This window comes from Puntigrus tetrazona, chromosome 14 (assembly GCF_018831695.1).
Source record: "Puntigrus tetrazona isolate hp1 chromosome 14, ASM1883169v1, whole genome shotgun sequence".
NCBI lineage: Eukaryota > Metazoa > Chordata > Actinopteri > Cypriniformes > Cyprinidae > Puntigrus > Puntigrus tetrazona.
The window spans coordinates 16,242,325-16,270,208 of NC_056712.1; the positions used below are offsets into that span (position 1 = coordinate 16,242,325).

A 27,884-nucleotide genomic window follows, 5' to 3' on the forward strand; every position below is an offset into this window, starting at 1 on the left:
AGTCATTATGTGTGAAAATAATAGTTTCTGTGGTCTAGCCTTATGGTTGCAAATAGTTTATTTTAAGTGGTTTATAGGTAAAGATTCTCAGAACGAGCACTTCAGTCATTTGGGCTTCCGGTTTTTAAATAATGGCGTCTGAAACTACTAGTGCAATCTTGCCATCTAGTGGTATGTTTCCGTTCGTATTTCTTCGAGAACGCCAAGCCGTCGATTCAGAAACGTTTCAGGCTTTGCGTGTTTAAAAACAGAAATGTGAAGCTTGTAAAAGCAATTCCAAGACGTCTTAGAAGACCTAACCTTCCTCAAACGTATCTGTCTTCAGAATTCCTAGAACTTCACAGACAGGTGGGTGAAGTTTGGACCTCATTTCCCCCTCTCTTAACTCATATTAACGTGAATATAAGTTTTTACGTCTAGTGGCTACAACTAGGTGTTTTAACGCCTGATGTTCGACTGTTCGTTACACCAAGAACGGTAACGTTCTGTAGATAACGCTTTAAATATCGTTCCTCTGAATCGTTATCGTTGTAGCTGTGGCTGTTATAGCTATTCTTACGGAATTGGGACGATTATTAAAAGTACAGCTTTCGTTATTGCGTCGAACCAGACTCATTGAAACTCAGATGTAAGATGGAAACGAGGAACGAGCTAATTAAAGAACTAGTTTATACGTTTCACATGCTATATTAACCTGATCCTGCTTCATATGCTTCATTTAGAGTTGATTGGCTCGACATTTAGCATGACTGGCTGCTCTCGTGCTCCATGTTACACATGATGGTGTGAATCTTGTTAATGCTCTAAGTTCACTGAAATGCAAACAAATGGACCAGTGACACAAAATCAACTTAACGAAAGTCTGCGTTAAACAGATTAGGTTTATTTCTATTATGCTGAACTGCTTTCAATGACCTCCGACTAACAAAATATGGGGGAACAAAATTAATTAATCAAAAAAAAAGAAAAAAAAAGCAATCAAGTACATATACAGTATATTGGCTATGCACAACTCGTCAGTTTTACATCCCGTCATATAACCCAAAACAAAAGAACAAAAAAAAAAAAAAACAACCCAGACCATAAACTAATGCTCTGTGTTATCAACTGGGATACTTAGCAAACTCTCTTGGAAAATAAAAGGAACTAAAGAACGACTACTAAAGGAAGGTTAATATCAAACAAGAAAAAGCGAGGGTGATTTGGAAAGAGGGAAGGTGTGGAAATCCTGCATTTCATGCAGAAGCCCTGTGACGTCTGTCTGATGGGACGAATACAATATCTGTACGTTCAGAAATTAAACAAAGCCAGGGTGTTAACCACGAAAAAATTCACTTCCAAATCGACACTCGGATGACACAGGAAAATGTCAAAAGTGACCGTCAGCCCTGAAGCATGTACCACGCAGGTATAACAATCACTCTTAGACATCAAGGATCCGCGTTACATGTACAAACATAAAAAAAACATGAGAAAAGATGCCCCAAAAGACAAGCACATCGATGTAAACGGTTGATTGAAAAGCATCAATCACTGTATCAAACATTACACCATTAGTGAGGTGCGACAATATGTGGTGAGATGGCCAGGCCCCTCCCTCCCCATTCACAGCTTTTTTTTTTTATAATATACAAAAACTGAGAGTTTGGGAAATTAAAACATACAGGTAAATTTCTCATACTATGTTCTACATTAAGAAATTGTACTCAATATGCGTTGCATAAAATTATTAAAGGCCCTGATATCTACATATGCACCAATCAAATATGGCCCTCTTTAATTGTCGTATTTAATATCTAGCACCGATGAATAGGATTAAAATTATTTCTCTGTAAGGAGAGAGCACTTTACGTCATCTAATGTGCTCAGACCGCTACGTCGACGTGATAAAAGAGTTACTAATATCAAGCTTTCAAATCAAAGCCAATTTATACACCAAAAAGAATGCTGGTTTTAAACTGCGCACAAACCATCTGAACGAATAATTAAATAAAAGTCTTCTATTAAAGAAGAGGTGAAAGTCGAAAAGGGCTTTAAAACTGTATGGTTTTCTCTGGAGCGACATGCTATAGTGTTCATTGGCAGTTTACAAAGTTTTGTAGGAACTCTACAAATGCATACATTAGATAAATCTCTCTTAATAAACTGCAACATTAGATATATTTCTGCAATGTTAAAATATCTACGTGACATTGGCTTGCATAAATGACGTTCATAATTTAGAAAAGGCCATGAGCATCGAAGTCATAACATGATTATCTTATTACTTCCTTCCAGAAGTTGTTTTAATTACTATTTGTCATAACCCTGAGTGTGAAACATTGCATTAATCATTTTTTCTGTTGGACCAGTCTTGTGTTTTGAGATGAAATCAAGCAACCTAGCAAATCAAGATTTATATATATTTTTTTCTATTTAGCACAAACAGTTATAGCAAATGAAACTTTTGATGAACTGTATTCTCTGTGATGTACTCATGCGGTCAATCGAATTAGGATTTAGTTTACATTGATTTTTCAGAAAAGTTTTGTAAAGCTTATCTGCACTGCAATGCATCCGTCCATCCAACATGCAGTTCTTAGTGTTCCTTTGGTTATTGTATAAAATCTATATGCATTACATCTTTTACAAAAATAAAAGATTACATAGAAAATGACCGTTAAAAATGATCTGAAATAGCCTCAGCTCAGATAAAAAAAGCTCATTAACAGCAAGTTTTCTTATTAGTCTGTTAACGACAACGCCCCAAATTAGAATTATAGTTGATATATCCAACTGTTTTTGTTCTTTAATAAAAAATTTTTTATAAAATAGGAGTAGTGCTGTTTATGAAAAACTGAACAATGAGAAAATAGTTTTTCTTCTGTGCGTCTGTGGACACAGTCAAACATGCCAGAGGAACCATAACATCTCATTACTGTAGCCATGTTTCTTCAAGATTCGCTTCAAACTCACATGCAACTCCGAAAAAAAAACCCCAACTTTCTTCTGCACTTAATTGAAATGATTCAGCGTAACCTTGAATTATGTTGTCAGTGTGTTGGAATCAAGTTTCGGGAGCATTAAACATATTTGTACCCACACAAACGTACACACACACACCCTCCTGCACACACACACACACACACACACACACACAAAAAAAATCTTCAGATATTGCATTCTGCAAAAGGGCACAGAGTTTCTGACAATAACACTATACCATTTAACCTGTTGGCAGGATTAAAAATGCATCAAAATGCCCTGTGGAAAATCACATTTCTTCATACTGTTGTTATCACTAACAAACACTTAAGAGCAGACAGTTAATTCATCATTCAGTTATCAGCCTCTTCAGCGCATCACAAGAAAACACCTTCGTGAGAGCAGAGGTCATAAAAAGCCAAACTAATTGCACATTGAACACCACAGCGTCACCAAACCACCTTGAAACTTCGATGCTTCCTACCGCTGAGAGAAAGAGCGAGCACACCTTAACAGTTCAGCCGTGCTCTGCGGTCAGCGATACCATCTTCACTCAACGCTGTTCTCAACTTAACATTCTTGTGGCGCCGTGTTGTTTTTCGTGCTCAGAGAGGGCCGAGAGCAATAGCAACGTCAGGTCAGCTGTGGAAGTCACTCCGCCGATCTCCATTGCCGTTCAACAAAGAAAAGTTCGCATCAAGAAAAGCTGCAGAGTTTGATCTTCCTGGCCGAATGAGTTCCACTATCAGGTTGAAGAAGATCAAGGAGGAGTACCATCTCCATCTTGCACTAAGCAACGTAGGCATAAATGTAATAAACACGATTAGCTGTTTATCAGGTGTGCTTCTTTAGTCCAAGATTGGCCAAAAACTGCAACTTCCAAAAAATAAAAACAAAACGTTGCACATATAAGAAAAGAAAAGAGAAAATGTATGTTTCAAGACCATGTTCTTTGTGTCCAACAGCACACTCTTCAGTTGACATTGGCACTTGACAAGTATGAGGTTTGATTTCGTAGTCTAATTGAGAATTCTGACACGAGACTTCTGGCCAAGTGTGTGTTGTCCTTAGCCCGAAGCAGTTTATGTATTTGAGGTACAATGGCAAATGCAGAGGCAAAAATTTGAGAATATGTTCAGGCAATGTGCCACATCTGTTTTCAGAGTCGTCTTATGGATGGGGGACGATCCTGTAAATAAGGAAGAAAGTGGATTAATAGATAGGAACAAAATAAGGAACAGTTTCACGTAAAGAATAATAAAAACGTAATTGAAATTAGAAGAATAGTTCGATAAAAAGAGAATCGTTTACTCATCATCACGCTGTTTTAAACCTTTATTACTGACTTATGAAGAATGACCATTAAAATAAAGGACCCCACTGATGTTCAATGCCAGAGAATTTTCGTAAAGTCTTCTTTTGCGTTTACATGAAGAACATAATATGAGGGTTGGTTAAAACTTCATTGTTTGCGAGAACGGTCTCCTTAAAACCAACCAAAATGGAAATACCTGTTCTCATCTTTAATAATGGAGTTAACTGGGCACCCAGTTGTGGGAGGAGCTCTGTGTGGTTGCTGGCCCAGTATAGCCCTGTCCACTCTGTATGATGGGGTCAAAGTTGAAGTCAACCAGGTCTCCGTCCATAAGATCACTGTTGATAATATATTCCACATCACAGTCCAGGTTTTCGGTGAACATGTCGATATCCAAGTCTGTGGGCAGACGGTCCTGGGAGGGCATGAAGCAGGGAGGTGTAGCAAACTGGCCTAGGCCTTGCAGGCCTCCGTTCCCACCAGGTGCCGGGACAGCTCCGTGCTGCAGAAGCCCAGCGCCTGGAACCTGATGCTGGGTCTTTATAGTTGCGAGCTGAGGCGGTTCCTGGCTCATGGCCGAGTGCATCATTCCAAAGCCCATCTGTGAGTGCTGGAGTTGGGGTTGAGGCTGGAGGCTCATCTGCCCCACTGCTCTTGTGTCAATGCCTTTGCTCAGTAACATCTGACCTGCCTTAGCTTGGCTGCTAGATCCCCCGAGCCCCAAAAGTCCCCCGCCTCCTTGGCTCGGCATGAGAGGATCCATCTGGGTCATCATAACATCGCTGGGCGGAGGCGAATCGGAGGTCAGGAGCGCTTCGAGGCTGGAGGGCACGTGAGTGCTAAAACCACCGCGACCCGGACCGGGCAGAGGGCTGAAGAGCGAGTTTCCGAAGCTCGATGGGCTTGTGCTGGATCCGGGGCTGGGTTGGACAGAGCTCTGCGGCCCTGGCGGAGTGGATCCCTGTGTAGCCTTCGTTGGCTGCAGCTGCCGAAATGAAGGAAAGCTGGACCCTCGAGGGAGCAGGGTGGATGCTGAGGGCAAAGGCTGAGGCGGGGCAGGAGGAGCAGTGCTTGGGCTCGCACCACCTTGCGGCCCAGTCATTAAAGTGAGCCCGTCAATCAAATCCAGCTCTTCCATTAGCGTCTCAGTTAGTGTTGGGGGAAGATTTCCTGCGGAATATCCACCAAGAATGCCGTCCTCTGGTAGGTCATCCTCGTCTTCCTGCCCCGTGGCAATGGGAGAAAGCCTCCCACTCAGCGTGCTGGCATTGGAGCTTGTACGTGGCCTGAAACTTGTCCACATATCCTGGTCGTCCAGGCTGCCACGAGAGGAAGGGCTGCTGCTGTTCACTCCCCACTTTCCGAACTGACCTGGAGGCCCGGGACTGTCTGCACCGCCAGTGCCGGAGGCACCCTCACCCTGGAGGGCACCTCCAGAGCCTCCGATCCCAGCCGCTCCGGCCTGCTTTTTAGTTTGCTTTGCTCGTATGCGGCTTTGCTTAAGCAATTTGCTGCTGTTGTCCATTGATGCAGCACGGCGGCGAGGGGCTTTGCCAGTTTTGCCCCCCTCTGGGTTGAGCATCCACCAAGAGCTCTTTCCAGTTGACTCATTGTGCACGCGCAGGAACTTGTTGTGGAGGGATAAATTGTGGCGAATGGAGTTCTAAAGTGGATGACAAAACAATAAATCAAATCTAAAAGTGACAAACAATGTTACTGCATGACATTGAAAATATTACTATCAGGGTTTGAAATTTACACATGAAAATATAACTATGGCAAGCAATGCTGTGACCTCACAAGCCAGTTTGTTGGGATTTTATTTTTGACATTCTCATTTGATAAATGCTGCATATCCAAGTACCTTATGCGACATTATTCATGTTGTCTTTAAATGTATTTTTTGGAGGATGAACTAGAGTTCCCTTTTTTTTTAATGCATATAACAGAGGCTTCACAGTGTAAAAATATTTTATTCTGATAAATATTAAATAATAAATATATATTAATAAGATTTTATTTAACCAGGAAAGAACCTCACTGAGATTTAAAATCTCTTTTACAGAAGTGTCCTGGCCAAAATACGCAGCCCATTTATGCGAATATATAGTAGTCAACAGTTGAAGTGGATCAAAAGACGTCCTAAAAACAAAACATTATCCTTTCTTGTCTTAGAACAACTTTGATTAACTTTTTTGATTCATTTCAAATGTTGGCAACTGCATTAAAAAATTTGAGTTGAGTTCTGAATGATTTAAGTTGGCAAATTCTATTTTATTTGTGATATTTTTTGTTGTTGTTGTTGTTCCGAATGGCTAGTGATTTAAAACTTTAGTAGCCAAATCAGCATTTGAGTGGATAAGTTTGTTTCAAACCCCGATTATTATTATTGTTATTAATTCTTCATCTTGTTTAGACGCACCTTCCACCCAGCAGAACTGTTACTGTCTCCTTTGTCCTTAAAATACGGCACCGTTTTTACCATCCAATCGTAGATCTGCGCCAGAGTAAGTCGTTTTTCTGGCGAGTTTTCAATCGCCTGGCTGATCAGATCTGCGTAGGACTGATTACCCCAGGCATTACGCCTGGAAGAGCCTTTCCGAGGCGTGGCCCCGCCCACTCCCGCGATAACCCCGCCCTCCAAGACCGAGACTTTCTCGGGCTCGGATACGATTGGCTGGGGCTCGTGTTTATCTTCCTCGGTGGGCGGGGTTCCGGCAGCAGACTCCGAGCCGTCGGCCCCCCCGGCTTTGACAGCTGAGATGTCGGGTCTAGGCAGCGGCCATGTACATGACCTCGGTCTGCTCTGCGGCTCAAAATCTGGGTCAATCGGGGGTACGTTTTCTTCCTCCATTGTGCGATGCAATCCAGATAATTTCAGAGAAAGGTTGGACTTCAAAGAACTAGTTTTGACGCGAAATCGTTTGAAACACGACTCAATAGAACGGACGATGAAAAGTAAGAGCACGACTATTTATAACAAAAGTAAAACAATCTGTTTTAGAGTCGTCTTATTCCTTAATATATTACGCTACAGTATAAATTATCAAGACTAAATTTAACCGAGACTGTCTGGAGCGTAACGGAGCACATTCGTAATAATCTGAACACACCAATATAGCGTCAGTTAATCCTCAGATTGGAGATTAAAGGGGCCAAATAATCTCCTTAATAGTAACTAACATAAACCTTCTGATTTACATAGAGCAAACGAGGATGGAAGGGGGGTCTCTTTGTTTAATGGAGAAAGAACAAAGGAAATCCAATGCGCATCAAAACAGCTGGACTGTCACGAGCAACTACTGAGAGAAAGCACGGGAAACGAGGACGCGCTGGAGTGTCAAGGGATGTCCTGTGAACTTTTCGTGGATAATTAAACGCTCTTTTACAGAGAAAAAAAATCTAATTGAGGCAGTTAAGTAGGTGAAATCGCGAAACCAATCATAACACGCGCTGTAATTGCTAAAATAACCACCTCCCTCTGGTTCCTATTATAGCAGCGAATGGCTGATTGGCTTTCGCAATTAGACTGTAGGCAAAAAAAAATACGCGCAAACTCTACCAAAAGCGATAAACCAATTTAATAGGAGCGCATCAAGTCGTACACTAGCCTTCTTGTAAACTGAGCGTGTTTCTGTGCTGTAAGAATACTGTCCTTGTAAACGAATTCAAGTGAATGGGAATTACTTGTCGGAGCTGCCTGTCAAAGTCAACAAAGTCACGTTATTTAATCAATCGGGATCCATTATGAAGTTAAAAAAACCGAAGCGCAAGGTTTAAAAACGAATGAAGCGCATGCCAACTCAAGCGCGATTGTTAGATCGCCAAAACAAGCCGTGGGTAAAACTTAATTCATAACGATCAAAGTGTAACATTTAAAAAAAATGAAATAAAAATAAACAAGACGACGTATTACGGGAGTGCTCGATCGCAACGGGTGGTTTTACCATACAATTAAAATCCGTGTTATTGTCGCTCAAGTTTGCACGGTCCTCCACGCTGTGTGCTGGCGCGTGTCACCATCTGCCATGTTCCTCGAGACGCAGCTACACACGATGCTCGCGCCGAACGAATCCGTTCCGTGGAAGGCTCCCCGTGTCCCGCTACGTTCGACGCGTTCTCCGAAAACGGCAAAAAATCCGCCGCCCGTCCGCTCCTCGAACTCGTTCGCCGGCCGATCGGCCTCTCCGGGGCAAAACTCGAAAGCGTAGTTTTACTACCGAGAGAGTGAACTAGATGGCCACCTAGTTAGCCAACTCCAGTTTTTATGAGTTAATATCCCTCCGGTAAAAGTCGAAGAAACCCGCTTCTCTCCGACAACTTGGCGGTCCGCTGAAGTTACCGCGAAGTCGCTTCTCTTCTGCTGTTAATGGAGACGGGCAAACGGCTATTCCTCGTAGATCTTTCTTGTTTTGTTTTGTTTTGTTTTGACTCGAGGCGAAGACTCCCTTCTGACGTCTGTTTACCACTGCCAGACAACGCGGCGTGCGCATGCGTCAAGAGGATTGATGGGAATTGCAGTCAGTCATGTGATAGGTTGCGCGCCGTAAACACGACCGGAGGGAACCGGGATCCCGAAAAAAGACCGAGCGCGCAAAATGTTATGTAATAGTTGCTAAAGATGCGTGCGTGTGAGGGAGTCCTGGCCGGGGCGAGACGGTTTGGTCGTTTTAGGGTTTCTAGATTGTTACGAAAGGGGGCGAGGATCCCTAATCCCTAAAGTGTCTCCAATGAAGGAATGCTTTCTGCGCTGTCACCTGACCTCATGCTGTCCGCGCGATGAAATTGCAATCTCGTTTTTTAATTAAGATCAAGTGGATGAAATCTATTTTTGCGTCAGGAGAGGTTTACGCCAGATTGTCGCTGTAACGAAGAGTCGTCATTATCTGAAAGTTATCTGTAGTTTTTACATGCAATTCAAATTTATACGTTAATCGTGCACGCCTCCTCGTGTATCCTCGTGTGAATTCAGTCACTTAAAACCGAATGTCACACCGTAAGTGCATCTTTCTAGATCAGCTGTTGCTCGTATGCAAGTTTTTTTGTGTGTCTGTGTCTCGATATGGATCAGCCACGAGAACTACAATACCCACAGGACCTTCCAAGTCATTACCCCTTTTCCCAGAATTGCGGTGGGCGGTAGAGGACACGAAGTATGATGCAACTCTTCAGCCTTCAGTGATACTAGTCAAAGTCAAAGTGGAATAAATTGCTTCACAATTTTACCCATTACCCAACAGTATTACAGTCACTTTCGATGTATAAAAATGTCCAAAACAAATAAAAGTATTGCTTAATAAAGTTGGTCATTTGTTGCCTGGTTTTTAATAGTTTCACTGAATGTTTTTTTTTTTTTTAAATATGGTTTGTGTTGAATGTGTTCTGAACTAAAAAAAAAAAAAAAAAACGTTTAAAAACTATGCTAAAACTAAGCGAATCAACATTAGCATAAATATACATCGTGAAAACACATTATATAAGTGAAGGTAATATCGTTATCACTCGAAACAATGTACAACTGTAATATTCTTGCGGATGTTAATGATATCGTAACAAGAAAATAAAACATCTGCGTCAATAACTCGCGATTAGTGTACCGTTATTTGTGGCAGCGATTTATTGTAAACAAGTGTCCTCACAACGAAATTAATATTCGGGTGATAGACAGTGATGTGTTAAAAAAATGCTACTGTGATTAAACTACGTAATATTGATATTTAGCAATATGTGAATATTTAGCAAAGTTACAGCAGCCAAGAAATAATGAATGAAAAAATAAATAATACTGATTGTTGTGTGTGGCTGCCAGCACTGGGGGGCGCTGTGACATTTCTGACGCCAAAAAAATCGTCGCTCTGATTGGTCGAGGACCGAGCGCTTCGTCCAATGACCAGGATGTCCCCGTTTTCAAATCGACTCGGAGATATCAAACACTCGGCCTGTTTAGAGATCTGGTAAGATGATGATGATAATGCTTCCTAAAGATTATGATCTGTTTATTTATTTATTTATTTTTTTAGAATTTGAATCAAGTTTGCCTGTTCCTTTTCGGACGTTGCTTATTACTGTTATTCCATGTCAACGGTTAGATTTGTGTTACCATAGCAAAACATTGCCTGCAGTACAAAGTTAGTTTCTTCTAGTGTTAGTAGCATCCTGTTATGTAAGATTACTCATCCTTAACTATTATCAGATACGTTTATGTAATGTGGTAGTGTTTAAATTTAGACCGGTGTTCAAGGAATTCAACCTGGTGCTTCCTTTTGTTGTAAATATGTCATCCTTTGTGAAATGTGTGATTGTCAGTAAGTAGGTTTCAGGAAGCTACATACCCATTCACAGATTTTTATTCGTTTCAGAGACCCGCCTGCTATTGAAATGGAGAGCTTTCTAAGGTGGAAGCTTGCCCAGGCCAGTGGCAACATATTGAGCGGATCTTCTCTTCAAAAACCTGTTTCCTCTTACCAGCCTAACAAATTGCCGGATCTGTGTTCTAGTTTCTATTCAATTGCAGATGAACCTTTTCCTCAAGTGTCTGGATTTCTTGATGACACCGTCGGCCCTTCGTTTCTTTCAAATGAAACAGGAACTGTGTTGAATTCCCCTGCTTGCACGCCATCGGAAAATCAAGCAAAAAATAAGGAAGAAGGAGTTTTAGCACCAAGAAAAGAAGCTAACAATGACTCTGGCCTTAATTGCTCTCTTGGAGCGCACTGTCAGTCGGCAAAAGGAAGCACATCTACTAGATCGCCACAGAATGAGAAAGACATTACTACTGCAACGGCGGGTAAAGCAGATGGCGACTGCATTGATGCCACAGTATCCACTACATCTTTAGAGAAATCTGATTTAATTAGTGTAGAGTTGAAGAACAGCACTTTTGATGTGTCCCAAGACTCGAAAGAACGCTCTGACGCTGGAATTAATGCAACTGTCGAGCTACACAACATCAGAGAGAAGAACAGCACTTTTGAGTCTCAAGAGCCTAGACTCAATTTAACAGTGGATATTGATGTACTCAATACAAAGACTGAGTCAGGAAACACCACTGTTGAACTGGTCCAGTCACATGACCCTAAAGAAGGACCTGACACTGGGGTTAATACAACCGTGGATATTTCTAATCTAGGCGGCGCACAATCTAAAACTAATTCATGTATTGATAGCACTGTACCATTAAACACTACCACAGAACAGCCAAATGAAAAGCTCGAAGGAATTACAGACATTCAGCCACAAAAGAAACTGGATAGTAGTTTTAATTCTACTGAGGCTGAAACAATAAAAAACACAGAAGAAGCTAACTTAAAAGCCAATGTAACCGTTGATATTGTGGAGCAAACAGCCAGTGCTCCTCTTCAACCCTCTGGTGAGGTTGAACAGTCAGACATGGCTCCTATAGAACAAGCTGAGACGATTAAATGTAATACAACCACTGATCTAACTCCTCCAGAAGTTCTGGTTTTGAAGGGCACCACTGATGAAATAATGCCCTCGAGCACAGAGTTAGCTGACCAGGTTAATGATGCTTCTGAGTCTGTAGGTGTCACTAAAACAGCCTCTAACAGCAGAGACGCAGAAGTTGAGATAAGCACCACAGCTTTTGTTTGTTCTGTCAACGCGCCTGATGAAGCTCCTGATGACGCTCCTGATGACGTTCGTGAGTTTAAAGCGGAGGATCATCACAAAAAACCCTCAAGTCCTGGATTGACAGATGCTGAGTCTATTCCTTCTTCCGATATGGGAAATATCAGCAGAAACAGTATTTTTTGTTTAGATGATACTTTGGACATGAAGACTAGCTTCCTGGTTACATCCACGCCTATCGTTTTTGGCAAAGAATCCAGGTTTGAGATAATGAGAGACGTGAAGCCCAGAAAGAGGCTGTCTGTGATCAACAGCATGGAGGCCCAGTCGAATGATGAGCTGGTTTGTGCAAGTAATCATGACGGAACTGATGCTGCGCAGGCGACTGAGAGTTCAAGTCAGGATCAGAAAGTCTCCGCAACGTGCACTTTAAGTCACGGTACATCAGAACCAGCAAATGAAAACAAGCCTACCACAAAACTTCCCATCAAAAGACAGCTTCCTCAGCTTTCCTCTAAGCTGAGTTATCCCAAATCCAGTCTTCCTCCAAGGCCTCAGTTGTCCGTGAACTCTTTGGTAACGGTCAAACCGAAGACTCTCCCTGGTCCGCCAGCCCTGCATCAGCCCGACGCATCATCCACCACCCTGCCTGCCAACAGGAAGATGGTACAGATGACCAAGGGCAAGAATATTGTACCCGTCAAGAGCATAGCGTCGACTAGTACTGTTAAGGTACGAAACCCGTGCTTTATTGCTGTGAATCAGTCAGCTGGTGATAAACATTTATCTTGTCTGTAGTTTAAATGTTTTTTGTTTTTTTTCCCCCTGTGTTTAAAACAGACCTCTATGGTTTCTGCAGTCACTGGATGTAACTTTGCTGCTGGTAAGTGACTTATGTGTACACTTTTCGTACTTGTCCATAATTATATTATTGTTAAAGTTTGAGGTCAGTTTTGTTTTTAAAGTGTTAAAGAAACGTGCCAGCAAAGGCATTTGTACTTTATTTCTACTTTAAATAAATGCTGCTCTTTTTAACTTTCTTTTCTTTAAAAGAATTTATATAAATTTTCCGTCATAAATAGTGCAGTCCTTAGCTATCTTCAAGAATCAGCAAAAAAATATATCTTTATTTGATCCTCTAGCTCGAGCACTCGACAAACAAAACAAAAAAAAAGTCATTGCCCCCTTTTTAGACTTTCTCTGATTGGTTTATTAACTAAATTCTAAAAAAAAAAAACTATTCACTATTCTTTTTTTTATTTTATTCTACTTGTTTTCTTGTTATTTATTTTATAAGTAACAAAAAGAGAAAAAGCTCTTCTTTTTCTATTTTATGTTTTCGATTTATGTATTTTGCTTTTTATTATTACTTTAAAAGGGTTTTCACAATATTACTGTTTTTACTATATTTTCGATAGATCAAAGCAAATCTTTGAACGGTAATGTACATATGTTTGCTTGTTTTGTTTTGTTTTTATGCTGTATTATATCAAATATGTATTTTGTAAGCTGTAATGTTTTTGCAGTTGCAAAACCTTCAAGCTCTGGTGTACAGCAAATAAAACCATCAGGACTACCGCCACCAACCCGTAAAAGACTGGCCCTCAAGACCCCTCAGACTACACGACCCACTGTAGAACCGGGTCAGACTCAGCACAGTAATAAATCGACAGGACTGACAGGTACTTTTCACTCATAGTTTCTACTTGCTGATTACATATTTAATGCATCATTTATTACTAGTAATTATATGATTAAATAATATCAAAGGCCTTCATTTGAATAATGCTTTATCATTATTTCAATTTTATCTATGAAAGGTATGAGGACGAGGAGTTCACTGCTTCCCAGTGTGGGCCAAAAGCACTTGAACAATGAGGGTTTGCCTTCGGCAAAGAGAAAAAGAACTGGTGCGATTATTATTTATTTATTTTTTTTATTGACCTTTTATCAATTACGGCGATGCTAACTGTTAGACAACTTTTAACCACAACATCTTTAATGAAGACCAAACTCAAAGCTGAACTAATGCAATACTTATCTCTTGTGCATTTCTTCTAGTGTTGTAGGGTTACAAAAATAATGAAGAGTTAACAATTAACAGCTGTTTAATGTATTATGATTCAGACTGATTGATTTTTTTTTTGTTGCTTTTTATATTACCATTTAAAGATTTTTATTATACCTCTTTAAAACTAAGTATTTTAAATGGTAATATTAAATGTTTCTTTAAAAAGGACTTATACAAAAAGCTTTGAGTGTATCAAAGCAACATTCAAACACATTATGAACTGTAAAATGTGGAGAATAGACACCCTTTTCCTTAAACCACATAGACAGATCTCAACAGGATATCTGCCAATATATCATTGCAAAAAATTCCATATTCTTGTCTGAAGCCATCAGGAAACTGAGCAAGAAAATTGAGTCATAAAACAGAGTTGTCTTGAACATTTCTTATGTGCACGATAGCTCCTTGCCTGACGACAGTAGCTGTAATCCAGACTGATTGATATCCTTGTGAAGTGCGCAGTAATAGCCTTGCTGAAAGGACCGGTGCGTTTGGGAGCTTGTTGCCAAAGCCTTTTTAATTCATGCTTATAAAGGAGTTGTGTGTGTGCATGTCTCCCCATTGAGTCTTTTCAGTCGTTTTGAAATGGAGATTTGTAGTGTTGTTCAAACTCAATTACGGGATGGTTCGTTGGCATCCATGGTGGCGCATTGGTATTAATTATAGATTGATGGAAAATTCATACTGCACGGAAATGGTCTTTTGACTCACAAAAATTGGTTGCATTAAAGTGATCAAACGGTGTACAGTTAAGAAGTTACAAAGGGTTGCAAATTACTTTCTTTTTCAAATATGTTCCGTTACTCTCTTCATCAAAGGATCATATTGAACATTTTTCATGGATCTTAGTAACAAACTGTTTCGACCGTCTCTAATGTGGGTTTATTAGTCATTTAACGAAGCTGCCAAATGAGGACCTCAGTGGAGTCTATTTCTCTAACCAGACCTTTGATGCACTCAACCGCTTTTGTTCACTTCTTTCTATCTCTCTGTCCTTGCTTTGCCAATTAAGAGCCACTTTCAGCTGTGCTAACATGACATGAAAGTTTTCTCTTGTACCACACGATTAGGTGACGCACTGTTAAAAACGGTCTTCACTAGTAAAGATAAAACCATGTATGGTAAAAATGTGCTGCATTTGTAATGTTTAGACTTTCTTTTTTTCCCAGTAACTAAAATTTTGACTATACGACACTTTTGTAGCAAATGTTTCAAATGTTATGGCTTTTAGTTTCGAATCTCCGATCTGATGTATTTTGTGTTTGCGTTTGCGTAGCACCTGCTCTGTCTACAGTAGAGAGTGATGCTGTGCATGCTGCTGAAGGAGCGCATGAACCAGGTGAATTTTGATGGTTATTATAGAGAACATGCAATACATTTTCAGAATTGCAGGTTTATGTATCTAAAACAGTGTTTTTAACCCCCCATGTAGGTTGTATTAATTGCTTGCAACACCAAGAAAAACTTGAAAGGCTCATTCAAGAACTAAGGGGTTTGCATTCAGGTATTTCTCAGTTTAGTATTTTTCTCCGGCAGCTTTAACGTTTATTATTGGATAATGTTTTAGTTGTTACATTTATCATACTCTTGTCTTTTATAGAGTGTAAAAACTGGGGACCGTTGCACGAAAAACTCGAAATGTGCATAGAGGAGCTGAAGAGAATTTAAATTGGTATTTAATTATTTATTTTTTTGGTGCAAGTCATTTAAATTTCAGTGATTTTTGTTAGCATGTGTTATGTTAAATCAATATGTTCGAGTTAACTATACAGATGAATATTAATATGCTATATAAGTAATATGTAAAATTGTATACCTTTGCCTTTCTCTCGCAGTTAAAAGAGAAAAGAAGAAAAGTGACACGGAAAGTTATTTTTGAAATGTCTATGCAGTTCTATGCATTTTTATGTGCTTTTAAAAAATGTGACACTGTTTAATAAAATGTAACCCATTCAAATGCATTGTCTGCCTTAAGTGTCTCGCTAATAAAATGACAATATCATTTACAAAATGCTTTATGGTTTGTTTTGAGAGCGTAAGATATAAAATGTAGAATATGTATATTACAAAATGATTTCCGCTGTTCATTGTGTCGTAAAATGCAGCCAGAGCAAGAATTTCAGAAATGCGAGGAAAATCGCGTTCGTTGAAAACAACGCTTGTCGTCAATGGCAACGCGTTCTACTACGATTGGCTTTGTTCTTGACGTCAAAAAAAAAACCAAGCCCGGGGGAAAACGAGTCGACCTTAAAAGGGTTTCCGGATGAGTGTTATATCGCATGTCTTTCTCTGCCTCTCGGTTTTCTAGTCCGCTCACTGCACGCCGCGCATCGTCTGTCCGTCTGATAACCCGCGGGATTTTCAGCACGTCGTCTCAACTGAGGGTAACTACCGTTTAATGATTATTCGATACAAGACTCCATTCTTAATCTGAAATATGAGGCGTCTCGTTTACTCGTTAACTAAACCATCCGAATTACATTTTCTGTCGTAAGCGGAAATCCCATATGTTTATCATCATTACGTTCATCCTCGTGGCAGAAATGGCGCGCGTGCCTTTAGATGTGTACTTTATTATTAGTTTATTCAGCATACGTATGTAAATTAATTACACAGCCTCGAATCGATCCAAATGCAATCATCGCATTAACGGTCAAACGATACCCTAATAATTAAATATGCCTTATGTATACCTTTTGCAAATTTTAAAAAGGCTATATCGGTGTGCTGTTGTCATGTAGGCAGATGTTCAGGCGCAGTTTTGAACGTGGTGTAAAGTTAGACGCGAGTTTAAATTGTGCTAAACTCAACGCGTCAGTGCATAGGAATGTATCTCGACGCATGTGGGTCTTTGACATGTTTCTTAAAAACATCAGCAGTGTGAACGGGCTGCCGAATGACACATCATATATGCCGAGCTAAAATTATATAATAGTTTCTGAAAGGCAAAAATTAAATTCTATTGTAAATGTAGGTGTGTCATAACCGGTGCCGCTGGTGCATTCCATTTGAATAGTAAACTAGATGCTATCAAGTGAGATACCAGGAATGCTTCTTGGCAACTTTGCTTCCAGAAAGTGGCCTGCAATTGCTTTGAGGAGTCATCTTCAAACACAGTATATTAATCAGATTTTTCAACAAACTCAGTAGAACAAAGGATAGAGGATAGACACTGGACCTGAGAATTCAGTGTTCCGAGCCTGTTTAAGTTGACTTTTTTCATTGCTTGAAATTGTCTTATTCTATATAAAACAGTTTATTCTGTCATATCTGAGGTAGTGCTTTTGATTTTTTAGATTTTTTTTTTTCCCCACTGATAATCATTAGTATTTAACAATAACTATCTACTATGTAAGGGATTTAATCACCGCTTTCATAGATTAGATTTTCATAGTTTGCTTTGTTCTAAATTTAGTGCCAAGTTAGAGTTCTAAAGTGTTTTGTTTTCCCTTACACTTCAGCTAGTGGTTTTATATAATACCCCTGGAAGGAAGTAAATGTTTTCCGTGCAGTGGCGTCATTGAGTTATGTAGAAAGGGCTCCTTTACTGAGCAGTAGACGATAATACTTTTTTTTTTTTCCTTGTTTCATTTTTATGTACAAGGATATGCTTTGAACACCTAAGAATGCGGTAAAAATACTTAAGGGTCAGTGTTTTTCTGTTACGTAGCCGTGTAGAAACCATGCAGGTGCGGGTTTCTAGTGTGATCTAGTTAGTGCCATAGACAGGATCTGATCAAACATGTATGACTACTCAAGATCTGGACGGAAACCACACAAGAAACCTTTTCCTGCATGCGCTCTGTTTCTAGTGAAAAGTGTTCATCAGTGACACCGACAACAGATGTACAGCTTTTCCAATTTCACCCGCTTGCTCTTTTCATCTATCCAGTGAATTGTGATGAATCAGTTTGGTCTTGCCTGAAAATTGTTTCCATCCACGCCAGTGTCAGTGCTCTTTATCTAGGCTTTGGAGCTGTTGAACTTCATAAATTATGACTTTGGTAATGAAAGGGCAGGCCTCTTAGATATTAATCTTATTAATTTTCCTGATGGGTTGAACTGCCCTGTGGTCAGATGAGGTGTTCGTTAAGTGCTAAGTAATTGCTCTGTCTGTGTCTGCGGGTGTGGTGGATAACAGTCGCCTTTTTGTATGACCTTTACATGAAATGACTTGTATAAAGAGCGCTTCACGTTAAGAATGATAACTATTAAGATTTAATAAGCATTTTAATACTGTGAGAGTAAAGACGTCTGCACCGTATCTTCAGAATCACTTTCAGAACATTGATAACATAAAAACATTGAAAGCCAGCAATCAGAATAAAGAGCTTGAGCACCTCAGTGGAGAAATACATTTATTTTGTGCTGAGTATGAGTAGAAATATGTTTACATAGTAATGTGCTTGAATGAATACCCTGTAATTGTATAAAAAAGGTTTTTAAATTCTCTAAATGAGTACACTGAAGACTGGCGTTATGCAGAGATCATACAGTCCTTATTATTAGTAACATTAAAAGTAATATTTAGCGTAAAATTTAAGAAATGTGCAATGTGTGATAAAGAGATAGTTCAAATATAAAGTTTAGTTATAGATGTATATCAGTAAGTCTTCAGTGATATGCCAGTAAACATGTTAAGGAATTTGAAGTATGATTTTATGGCATAGTGTGTGTGTAGTGTAGTGTGAAAGCTTACATGTGGCCGTGAACTACAAAATCAGTCAAGTTGATCAATAAGTTGCGTAACAGTGCATATTACTTATAAAAAAAAAATTGATATATTCATGGTAGGAAATTTACGAAAAAACTATTAATGGAGCATGATCTTTATTTCCTAATGATTTTTGGCATAAAAGAAAAGAAATATAATTTTGACCAACACAATGTATTGTTGGCTATTACTACAAATATACCCATGCCACTTATGACTGCTTTTGTGGTCCAGTTATTATTTTTAGTATAGAAGGCCTTTAGGAGTTCACTATTTTCAGTCAAGACAAGTAATTTAAAATATCTTGTTCTTTTGAGCTTTAGGTTATTTTTCCTCAAATTTTCCTAAATCAGGCCGCTCATTTATTGACCTAATTAGCAAAACAAGCAAGATTCTCTCACTTTTTTGTAGAAAAAAAAATGTTTCTCTATCCCTTTAGTGCCTTCAGCTTTATCCCCGTCTCCTCAACGTTATCCATCATGGCTGAGAATAAACTGGCGTCCTTTGGGAAGATGCTGCTGAGGCGTCGCATGCTGGACACCTCTCAGGATGAGACCCGCTCCGCTCGCTGCCTCACCACTCTTGACCTCATAGCCCTCGGGGTGGGGGCGACACTGGGTGCGGGTGTCTATGTCCTGGCTGGGGAAGTGGCCCGAGAGAAGGCTGGACCTGCCATCGTGCTTTCCTTCCTCATAGCTGCCTTGTCTTCTGTCCTCGCGGGCTTGTGCTACGCCGAATTTGGTGCACGTGTTCCTAAGACGGGATCCGCTTACCTGTACAGCTACGTGACAGTGGGTGAAATATGGGCCTTCATCACGGGATGGAACCTCATTCTGTCATACGTGATTGGTGAGCGACTTTAGAAACTTAGAAACTAGTCTAATAATGTGACTTTAATTTGGACAGAAAAACACTTCCTTTTCGAATCCAAATGTACTGATTATTATTATTATCAGCTCCCATGAGTTAACTCAGAATGCGAGCCCAAGAGGTTATGAATGAGGTGAAGTGGTTTTGAAACTGTATGAAGTGTTTACTCCTCCTGACCGAAGGGCCCTTGAGAGGCTGCTTAGGTTTAATGTAACAAGTGGACGTTCTGAAGTCTTTTGCATCTACTCATGTGTCCTCCTCTCCATTTCACAGGCACTGCCAGTGTGGCACGAGCTTGGAGCTCAACGTTTGACAATCTGGTGAACAAATCAATCTCTGATTTTTTCACTGATTCCATGTCGTTTCCGGACACTGGAAAAGTGTTAGCGGATTATCCAGATGTGTTTGCTCTCATCCTGGTCATGCTGCTCACTGGTGAGAACCTTGTTCTCTCTAAGAATCGCTTAGCTTTAATATGATGGTGCAAAGTTTCCAAAGTCGAGATTTTCCATTATTCCATAATTATTGACCCCACCTCTTATCCAACAACTGGCTTTTGTTGGAGAGCCAGAAAGGTTCTTTGGTTCTACCACAAGCAATTAAATCATTTCAAATGGGCCCGATATACCCATTAGTCATAGGACTGTTGCTCACAATTTCTTTTCACCATTGCCATGCAAAAGACCATAATGGTGTGAATTTGCTACCTCTCACTTCCCACGCAACAGGATTATTGGCATTTGGAGTGAGTGAGTCTGCACTTGTCAACAAGATCTTCACAGGAATCAACCTGGTGGTTCTGACATTTGTTATTATATCGGGCTTTGTGAAAGGCGACACTGCCAACTGGAACCTCACCGCAGAGAACTACATGAACAGCACACACAACTACAATGCAGAGTAAGTCACACTGCCTTAACTTTTAGATGCAGGCATAGCAATAGAAATTAAGAAAATACAGTTTAAAGCATAAATAAAACGCTCAGTTGGGTCATGTTTACTGGTTAGAGGTAAGCAATTAAATTACAATGTTATATTTGATGAGATTAAAATGACAAGTAAATAATGAAAAGTTACATAAAACTGAAATTAAATCAAATTAAAACTCACATTTTCATATATTAAAGATAAACTAATTAACAAAAAGATGAAATTAATAAAAAGTAATTTTAATTTTAAGATGTCAAATGTAGAAGAAAGAAATGTCAGTAAAGGAAACTTTCACATCTTAGAAGAATTAATAAGATACAATTTTAATAAAAACAAAATTATACAAAAATCGAGAAGAATTAAAAACGTCCATCATGTATATATGAATGTACATATGTATTAAACTTTCACATCTTAGGAAAATTAATAAATAAAATATAAAAATAATATAAAAAATAATGAATTAAAAATCTTAAAATAAAATGATTTTTTTTTTTTAAAGTGTACACGCATATATGAATGTATATTTATTGTAAAGCTGAAGCTAGAAAACACTTTCACACCTTTAAGAAAATCTGTAAGATAAAAATAAAAAAAAACAAAAAAAGGTTTTGACTGTATATTTATTGTAAATTTCAAGTTTGAAAACTTTCACATCTTAAGGGAATTAATAAGATAAAATTCATGAATAGGATTAAAGAAATTACAATTAGAACTAAAGAAAAGAAATGGGTACACACACGTATATATGGATGCATATTCACTGTTCATTTAGAAGTTTAAAAAGTCTTTCATATTTTAGGAAAATTGAAAAAGAATTTGGCTCCGGTGGCTTTGCACCATTTGGCTTGAATGGAATCCTAACCGGCGCTGCTACTTGCTTCTATGCGTTTGTGGGTTTTGACTGCATCGCAACCACAAGTAAGTTCAGAAAAACATGACATGAGACCCGTTTGTCCTACGTTCAAACCCAAGCTCACCTCAGTTCCGATGATTTTGCAGGTGAGGAGGCCAAAAACCCCAAGCGGTCCATCCCGATCGGTATAGTGGCCTCTCTGCTCATCTGCTTCTTTGCCTACTTCGGAGTGTCAGCGGCGCTCACGCTCATGATGCCCTATTACAAGCTGGATGTTCAAAGTCCACTTCCAGAGGCCTTCAAATATGTGCAATGGGGCCCTGCTCGCTATATTGTGGCGGTGGGGTCTCTGTGCGCCCTTTCCACCAGGTACGTTTATTGGTTGCAATACTACTACATTTTAGTAGTATTGAGATACTATTATAGATTTGTTAGTATTTTGAATTAGGTTTTATATTATCTCGTTTCGTGTTCATTTAAGTGAAAGTGTCCCTGTTATGCCATTTTTAAGGCTCCTAATCTTGTTTTGGCAGTCTCCTGCAGTAATTTTACATGCATGCAAGATGGAAAAAATGCTTGTTTTCTCAAGGGAAAAAAAGTTTTTAATATCACCTCATTTTCCAGCGAATTCTCAAATGATTCATTGGAAGCAGTTCTACTAATCAGTCTCTAAACCCCTCTTTTCTGCGAGCCTACACCGCTCTGATTGGTCAGATGGCCCAGTCTGTTGTGACTGGTCTACTGCACACAGCGGTCATCAGTGTTTGTGGGCGGGGTCAAGTGTAGTCGTCACGGAAAAGGGATTCGAATTACTAACGACTCGTTTAAGCTGTTTAGATTCAATTCTATAGTTTGTGAGACAATAACTTTATTGTGCACTTACGGATTTATAACTTTCCAGATCTTATGCATTCACATATAGCTACATTACAATTCATTAAAGGCAATGTTGGAAATGGTGTAATCAATTTTTATTTTTAATTCTTGCCATATTTAAAGTCAACATGTGATTGCTTTATGTTCTTCAGCTTGTTGGGCTCCATGTTCCCTATGCCTCGTGTGATTTATGCCATGGCTGAGGATGGTCTGCTCTTTCGCTTCCTCTCCCGCATGCACAAGAAAACCAAGACACCTGTGCTCGCTACCATTGTGTCTGGCATTGTAGCTGGTAAGACTGTACTTTTATTTTTTAATGACTGTCAGTGGATAATGTAACTCTTAAGAAATGAGACCAACTCTAGAATCTTGCTTATTTCCTCCCTGTAGCTATGATGGCTTTTCTGTTTGATCTCGCTGCATTAGTGGACTTGATGTCTATTGGGACCCTGCTGGCATACACTCTAGTTGCTGTGTGTGTACTCATTCTCCGGTGAGTAATTCATTTCTTCTCCGGTGAAGAAATTAATACTTTTGTTAAGCAGGTTTCACTAAACTGACCAAAAGTGACAGTAACAATGATGTTACAAAATATATTTATTTTTAAAAAAAGTGCTGTTCTTTTAAACTTTCTATTCGACAAAAAATCCTAAATGTATCACCATTTTAGAAAAATATTACTTGAGGAGCAAATCATAAATATATCGAAAAAAAGACTTGACACAGAAGACTGGGAGATGCTGGAAATGCAGATTTGCATGAGAGGAATAAATTTGAAGGAGAGACACTGCAGGCAAAAAGCCTCTTTTTCTTTAATGCCCCTTTAAATTAGAGATTTTGAGCTTTTTGGTTTTTCATAAAATATTTTTTCAGACCAGTGGAAAGAAAACATCCAAAAGACACTGTTAAGTGTTTGTTTTATAGCACTTTATCTATTTGTATCAATACATTTAAATAACAATATACATTTTAAAAGACCATTTTCTCAAAATTAGTTTTTTTCTTCTACGCTGAGCCATATATCTCCACTTCAGTAGTACTTACACACACACACACACACACCAAACTATACATTTCTATTCCTGTCTATGTCCTGAAGGTTTTTAAAGAGGGATTTGTTCATATACATAATTTTCCTGATAATATACAACAAAAAAAACTGTCAAAATGTATTCTTTCCTATCTGTTTTAAGTATTTTCTGAATTATATAGCGACAAAACGATTGACTGTAATATGTAAAAAAATAAAATAATTTAATACGTATTTCAAAACTGGCTTCATCCAGTGTTTAGATTTTTGTTCTATAAATGGATGCACATTAGCACATATTTTATTAAATAATGCAAAACTTGCATATTTAAACATAATATTTTAGAAAACTTGTAATACAATTTTTTTTGCTATTAGTAATGTAATCAGTCAACTAGGTAAGTAAGGTGATAACTATTAGTTCTTTTTTTTTTTTTTTTTTTTACACCCTCAGTGTCTAACCTTAATATATTCTAAAAAAAAAATAGTTTTACAGTATATTTGTTCAAATAAATGCAGTCTTGGTAAACATAAGAGACGTCTTTCAAAAACAAAAATAATCTGGAATCTGACAGTTCAGTTCAGTTTCATTAAAAACATTTTTTTACCCCTGCAGGTACCAGCCAGGCAGCCTTGGTTCCAGTGGTGCGAATGAGAAACCGATGGAGCTAGAGAGGCTGGAGGCTAAAGGAGGCATGACAGATGTGGATAGCGGGGATGAGTACAGCCAGGAGCTGGAGACGACTCCCCTTAAAGAGAGGTTTTCCTTCAGGATGCTGATGCAGCCCATCTGTGACGCGCCCACCAAGATTTCAGGCATCATTGTTTACGCTGTAACTGGCACCATATGTAAGCATTTCCAAATCGTTTTATGATTACTTTTTTCATGCTGTGATGTAGTAGATCTAAGGGAAATGTGAAATGATCATGTTGGTGTTCGTGTGGTGAACAGGCGGATAACAGGCTTCTGTTTTTTCTGTTCAGCCGTGCTGTTCACTCTGCTGTGTGTGCTGCTGGCGGTGTACGGAGAGCAGGTGGGGAAGGGCAGCGCTTTATATATCGCTTTGGTTGTTCTCCTGTCTGTTCTGTCTTTTGTCTGCATCATCATCATCTGGCGACAGCCCCAGAGTAAAGAAGTTCTCACTTTCAAGGTACAGACTTCATTTACAAACCTTACTCTTGATTCAGTTGAAAATGTCAGATCGTTAGGTGGCTATAACAGTTCTCTTTCTTCATTTTGTAGGTGCCTTTGCTCCCTATTCTGCCGTTGGTCAGTATCTTTGTAAATATTTACCTCATGATGCAATTGGATGGACCTACTTGGATCCGCTTCGCCATATGGATGGTTATCGGTGAGTTATTATGCGTGTTAAATGCATACTACCATTCAAATTTGGATGCAGTTAGAAAGAAACTAATACTTTTAGAACCGTTCATTTAAATGTGTATACCTAATTGTGAATACATTTTAGTGCTGTCAAATGATTCATTTCTTACAAAATATATATATGTGTGTGTGTGTGTGTGCTATGTATATTTATTATGTTTATATAAATACATACAATGCATGTGTATATTTAAAAAAAATATATATATATATATATATTATAGTATATTATATATATATATATACATATAATATATATATAAAATACATATTATGTTTATATAGGAAATATATTTATATACAGTATACATTATGAATATACATTCAAACATGTAAATAAATAAGTTTCTATTCCTTAAAGAATCCTGAAAAATTTATCATGGTTTTTATGATACACAAAAATGATTCATAAATCATTACAATAAAAAAAATATTGAGCATCAAGTCAGTAAAAAAAGGTGACACTGAAAATTCAGCTTTGCATCAAAGAAATAAATCACAATTAAAAATATATTTATGTAGAAAAAGTATTTTAAATCCTAGTCATATTTCAAGATATAACTGTCATTATTTTATTTTTGATCAGTTTTGGTGTAAGCATAAAATTCTTCAAAAGCGTAAAGAATCGTACCAAAACTAAACATTATATGTATGGTATAATTATATGCATGGTTTTTGTATTACAGTGCTTAAAATTTTGACTTCATGCCTTTGTCTCCTTTAGGTTTTATTATTTATTTTGCATATGGAATAAGGCACAGCTCTGAGGGTAAAAACAACTCCCCAGAAAAATTTGAGCCCATCCTTCAAGCAAAGAAGCCAATCTACCTGAGTGAAGATGACAGTGAACACGAGAGGGCCACACCTTAAGCACAGCGACTGGATTGGTATGGCAGCAACTTTACAACTGGTTTTGTAAAATGCTGCATTTTCACTTTATAATGCACCTTATAGTTCTTCTGCATCAAAAACTGACAAAAATGGTTTCGCTCGACCATTTTTATTCAGCAGGTAAACTGTGTACTTCTTGCTAATTGTTTAGCTTGTGTCAGTATATGATGGTACTGGAACAGTGTTACTTATGTATGCCTAGGCTTCATCATGAAACCCATTTAGTCTAGTCCTACATGTACTTTGTATGCACATGTTGTTTTCAGAGATGGTTATGCTCCAAAGACTATTCATGAACAGGGTGTCTGCCTGTGGGTGGGCATTGAGGGTGACTCCTTTCCCTAACAATGTATGGGAATGTGTTATTCAAAGGCTTTGTGTAGACGGGCAGTGAAAAATTTTATTGGGCGTACCCCACTCAAGGTTTCTGATTTCTGAGGCAATCTTTGTGCAACATCCTTCATGTCCACATTTACTAGTATAGCACACTCTTTACTAGTGTGTCACATTCTCTATGTAGTAAAAGTGACTGATTGCACAATGATGTTCTCTCATGTGCCTCATGAGTTCAGCGCTGCAGTGAGGCGTCAAGGTTGACCTCAACAGAGGCTAAATGTATGCTTTTCTCTCCTCTCTTTCCACCCTAATAGGTGTGCGAGTCTCTTTCCGTGATGCTAGCACTCATGTCATTACTGTAGTATACTATAGTATTATATTCACTAGCATCTACTGTAGGCGAACAGATCATAATTCATCCTTTGCAAAATTACAGCATACACAGACAAAAAAATGAAAATTTAAAGACCAAATTAGATTTGTTTGCAGTGTGAACAAACCCAATATGTTTTTACTGGAAGAGAAAGAATTGAAATTACATGTGCATTATTGTTTTGAACTCAAAACATCCTTGTAGTACTTAATTTTATAAACTTCATGTGATTGGACAGAGAAAATATATAAGAAAAATATTTTAAAAACTATCTTGGATTTTGTCAGTAGTTTTCTATTTGTAAGAGTATGTTCTTGTATATTTTTGTAAATTTATCGATGTATTTATGTACCAGCTGGAGGAAAATGTATTTATTGTTGAATTCAATGTAGTATGTTTTACATATTTAGAAAGAACATTTTCAATTTCAGCAGGTTTCTCTATTGAGCTGTACATATTTGGGAGGTAAAACAGGAAACCCTCATTGTCTTAAATGTGCTTAATAGCAAAAACAGAAATTACCTATTACCTGTTTCTGGAAAGGGGTCTATGTTTTTTACTTGCGTGACGAAATTAATAATTTTTCATTTTGAGCATCAGCATCTAAGTGCTCTTATTTTTCATGCAATTTTTGCCATTCTAGTTATCTTCTTGAGATAACACGGTTTATGCTGTTTTCAGAATGTTTTTTGTAAAAACATTGCAATGTAAATGCTTTTTTCTTTAAGGAAAAGTAGATTTGAATGTATAGACTACTCAGCTTTGTGACTTTGGTGGCTTTTTCCATTTGCTGCTGGGATATGGTATATTTTATTGACACGAACAGAGCAAAATATAGCTCTTTACACTAAACGGAGATGGTTGTACAGTATATTTTTCAAAAGTCATTACCATTCGCTGCAAATATTGTGACTTTACAGCCTGTTTTACAATTAATGTTTACACAACGCTGCTTTGTAGTTGAGCTGGAACTATTTCTTCCAGTTCATTGAAAATCATATGTTATGAAGTTGAGTTATAACTGACACTGCCTTCTCTTATACAGACCCTTATGAGTATTACTGTAGTCTACATTTCCCCAGAAGTGATGACTTGACTAGCTTACTAGGTCCTAAAACCTGGAAAATAATTTTAAAGGCATGAATTCCCTCTGTAATTTATGTGGGAATTTTTTAAATTCCAAGTAGAATAAGGTCTGTGGCCTACATTACATTTATTACGCTAATGTTAATAAATGGAAATGTAATAATTATATTTTTAAAAGTATAACTTGCTAAACATGCTTCCAGATTGGCTTAGAAATGGACGTCATGACTGAAGAGCTCTGTTGATATGTATTGCTACTGTATTATAACAAACATTGCTGTGTTGTAAGACATTGTTTCATATTCATGTACATATTTGCTCTTTAAAGCTGAGGTGTGAAATGTATGTGCCACTGATGTTAGCAAATGAAAATGCAAAAATAGTTATGGTTTTCATAAAATGCTCCCACCCTAAACTCACACCACTGGTTGAGCCAGACCTTCTGAAACATGAGACAATGAGATTGAAGGAAGTATTTAAACATTAATACACACCTCAGCGTTCCTATGTAAATAGCCTACTTACTGTGCCTTTATTATGTGATATGCTGTTATCAAATAAATATACCAAGTATTGTCATTGAATTGTGTGTATATTT

The 27,884-nt window shown here is 38.3% G+C and overlaps 3 protein-coding genes across 6 annotated transcripts; 2 read left to right on the plus strand and 1 right to left on the minus strand.

Annotated features, from left to right (window-relative positions):
• Positions 1–63: 63 nt before the first annotated feature.
• si:ch211-126c2.4 lies at positions 64–15,943 on the plus strand. 4 transcript variants are annotated; one of them, XM_043257466.1, is made up of 10 exons: positions 64–348; positions 10,089–10,233; positions 10,639–12,598; positions 12,707–12,749; positions 13,393–13,548; positions 13,687–13,776; positions 15,214–15,276; positions 15,370–15,441; positions 15,538–15,609; positions 15,773–15,943. In XM_043257466.1, exons 3-9 carry the CDS (start codon positions 10,658–10,660, stop codon positions 15,603–15,605), a joined length of 2,433 nt encoding a protein of 810 aa, XP_043113401.1. In that variant the 5' UTR covers positions 64–348; positions 10,089–10,233; positions 10,639–10,657; the 3' UTR covers positions 15,606–15,609; positions 15,773–15,943. The 4 variants fall into 4 exon arrangements, with proteins under 4 accessions (XP_043113401.1, XP_043113404.1, XP_043113403.1 ...); XM_043257469.1 differs by lacking the exons at positions 64–348; positions 10,089–10,233 and adding an exon at positions 10,261–10,363; XM_043257468.1 differs by lacking the exons at positions 64–348; positions 10,089–10,233 and adding an exon at positions 10,279–10,442.
• On the minus strand, positions 847–8,777 carry foxo4 (forkhead box O4). Its single transcript, XM_043257470.1, has 3 exons — positions 6,702–8,777; positions 4,476–5,942; positions 847–4,153 (listed from the first exon to the last, which is right to left on the minus strand). The coding sequence occupies exons 1-2, from the start codon at positions 7,131–7,133 to the stop codon at positions 4,500–4,502; spliced, it is 1,875 nt and encodes a 624-aa protein (XP_043113405.1). The 5' UTR covers positions 7,134–8,777; the 3' UTR covers positions 847–4,153; positions 4,476–4,499.
• A 229-nt stretch (positions 15,944–16,172) lies between the features above and the next one.
• Positions 16,173–27,870, plus strand: slc7a3b (solute carrier family 7 member 3b). The gene is made up of 12 exons (XM_043257445.1): positions 16,173–16,321; positions 19,091–19,500; positions 19,795–19,956; positions 20,250–20,421; positions 21,254–21,372; positions 21,454–21,676; positions 22,336–22,475; positions 22,574–22,676; positions 23,830–24,062; positions 24,198–24,364; positions 24,457–24,565; positions 25,325–27,870. The coding sequence occupies exons 2-12, from the start codon at positions 19,131–19,133 to the stop codon at positions 25,468–25,470; spliced, it is 1,944 nt and encodes a 647-aa protein (XP_043113380.1). The 5' UTR covers positions 16,173–16,321; positions 19,091–19,130; the 3' UTR covers positions 25,471–27,870.
• The last annotated feature ends 14 nt before the right edge of the window (positions 27,871–27,884 follow it).

What these genes read in the sequence shown, in the direction of transcription:
- slc7a3b (XM_043257445.1), top strand. Translation starts at nt 19,131, where the DNA reads ATGGCTGAGAATAAACTGGCGTCCTTTGGGAAGATGCTGCTGAGGCGT. An exon ending in CATTCTGTCATACGTGATTG is followed by an intron (nt 19,501 to 19,794) that starts GTGAGCGACTTT and finishes TCCATTTCACAG; the next exon opens with GCACTGCCAGTGTGGCACGA. An exon ending in ACACACAACTACAATGCAGA is followed by an intron (nt 20,422 to 21,253) that starts GTAAGTCACACT and finishes TTCATATTTTAG; the next exon opens with GAAAATTGAAAAAGAATTTG.
- foxo4 (XM_043257470.1), bottom strand. Translation starts at nt 7,133, where the DNA reads ATGGAGGAAGAAAACGTACCCCCGATTGACCCAGATTTTGAGCCGCAG. An exon ending in ACAGTTCTGCTGGGTGGAAG is followed by an intron (nt 5,943 to 6,701) that starts GTGCGTCTAAAC and finishes CATCCACTTTAG; the next exon opens with AACTCCATTCGCCACAATTT.
- si:ch211-126c2.4 (XM_043257466.1), top strand. Translation starts at nt 10,658, where the DNA reads ATGGAGAGCTTTCTAAGGTGGAAGCTTGCCCAGGCCAGTGGCAACATA. An exon ending in CGTCGACTAGTACTGTTAAG is followed by an intron (nt 12,599 to 12,706) that starts GTACGAAACCCG and finishes TGTTTAAAACAG; the next exon opens with ACCTCTATGGTTTCTGCAGT. An exon ending in TAAATCGACAGGACTGACAG is followed by an intron (nt 13,549 to 13,686) that starts GTACTTTTCACT and finishes TATCTATGAAAG; the next exon opens with GTATGAGGACGAGGAGTTCA.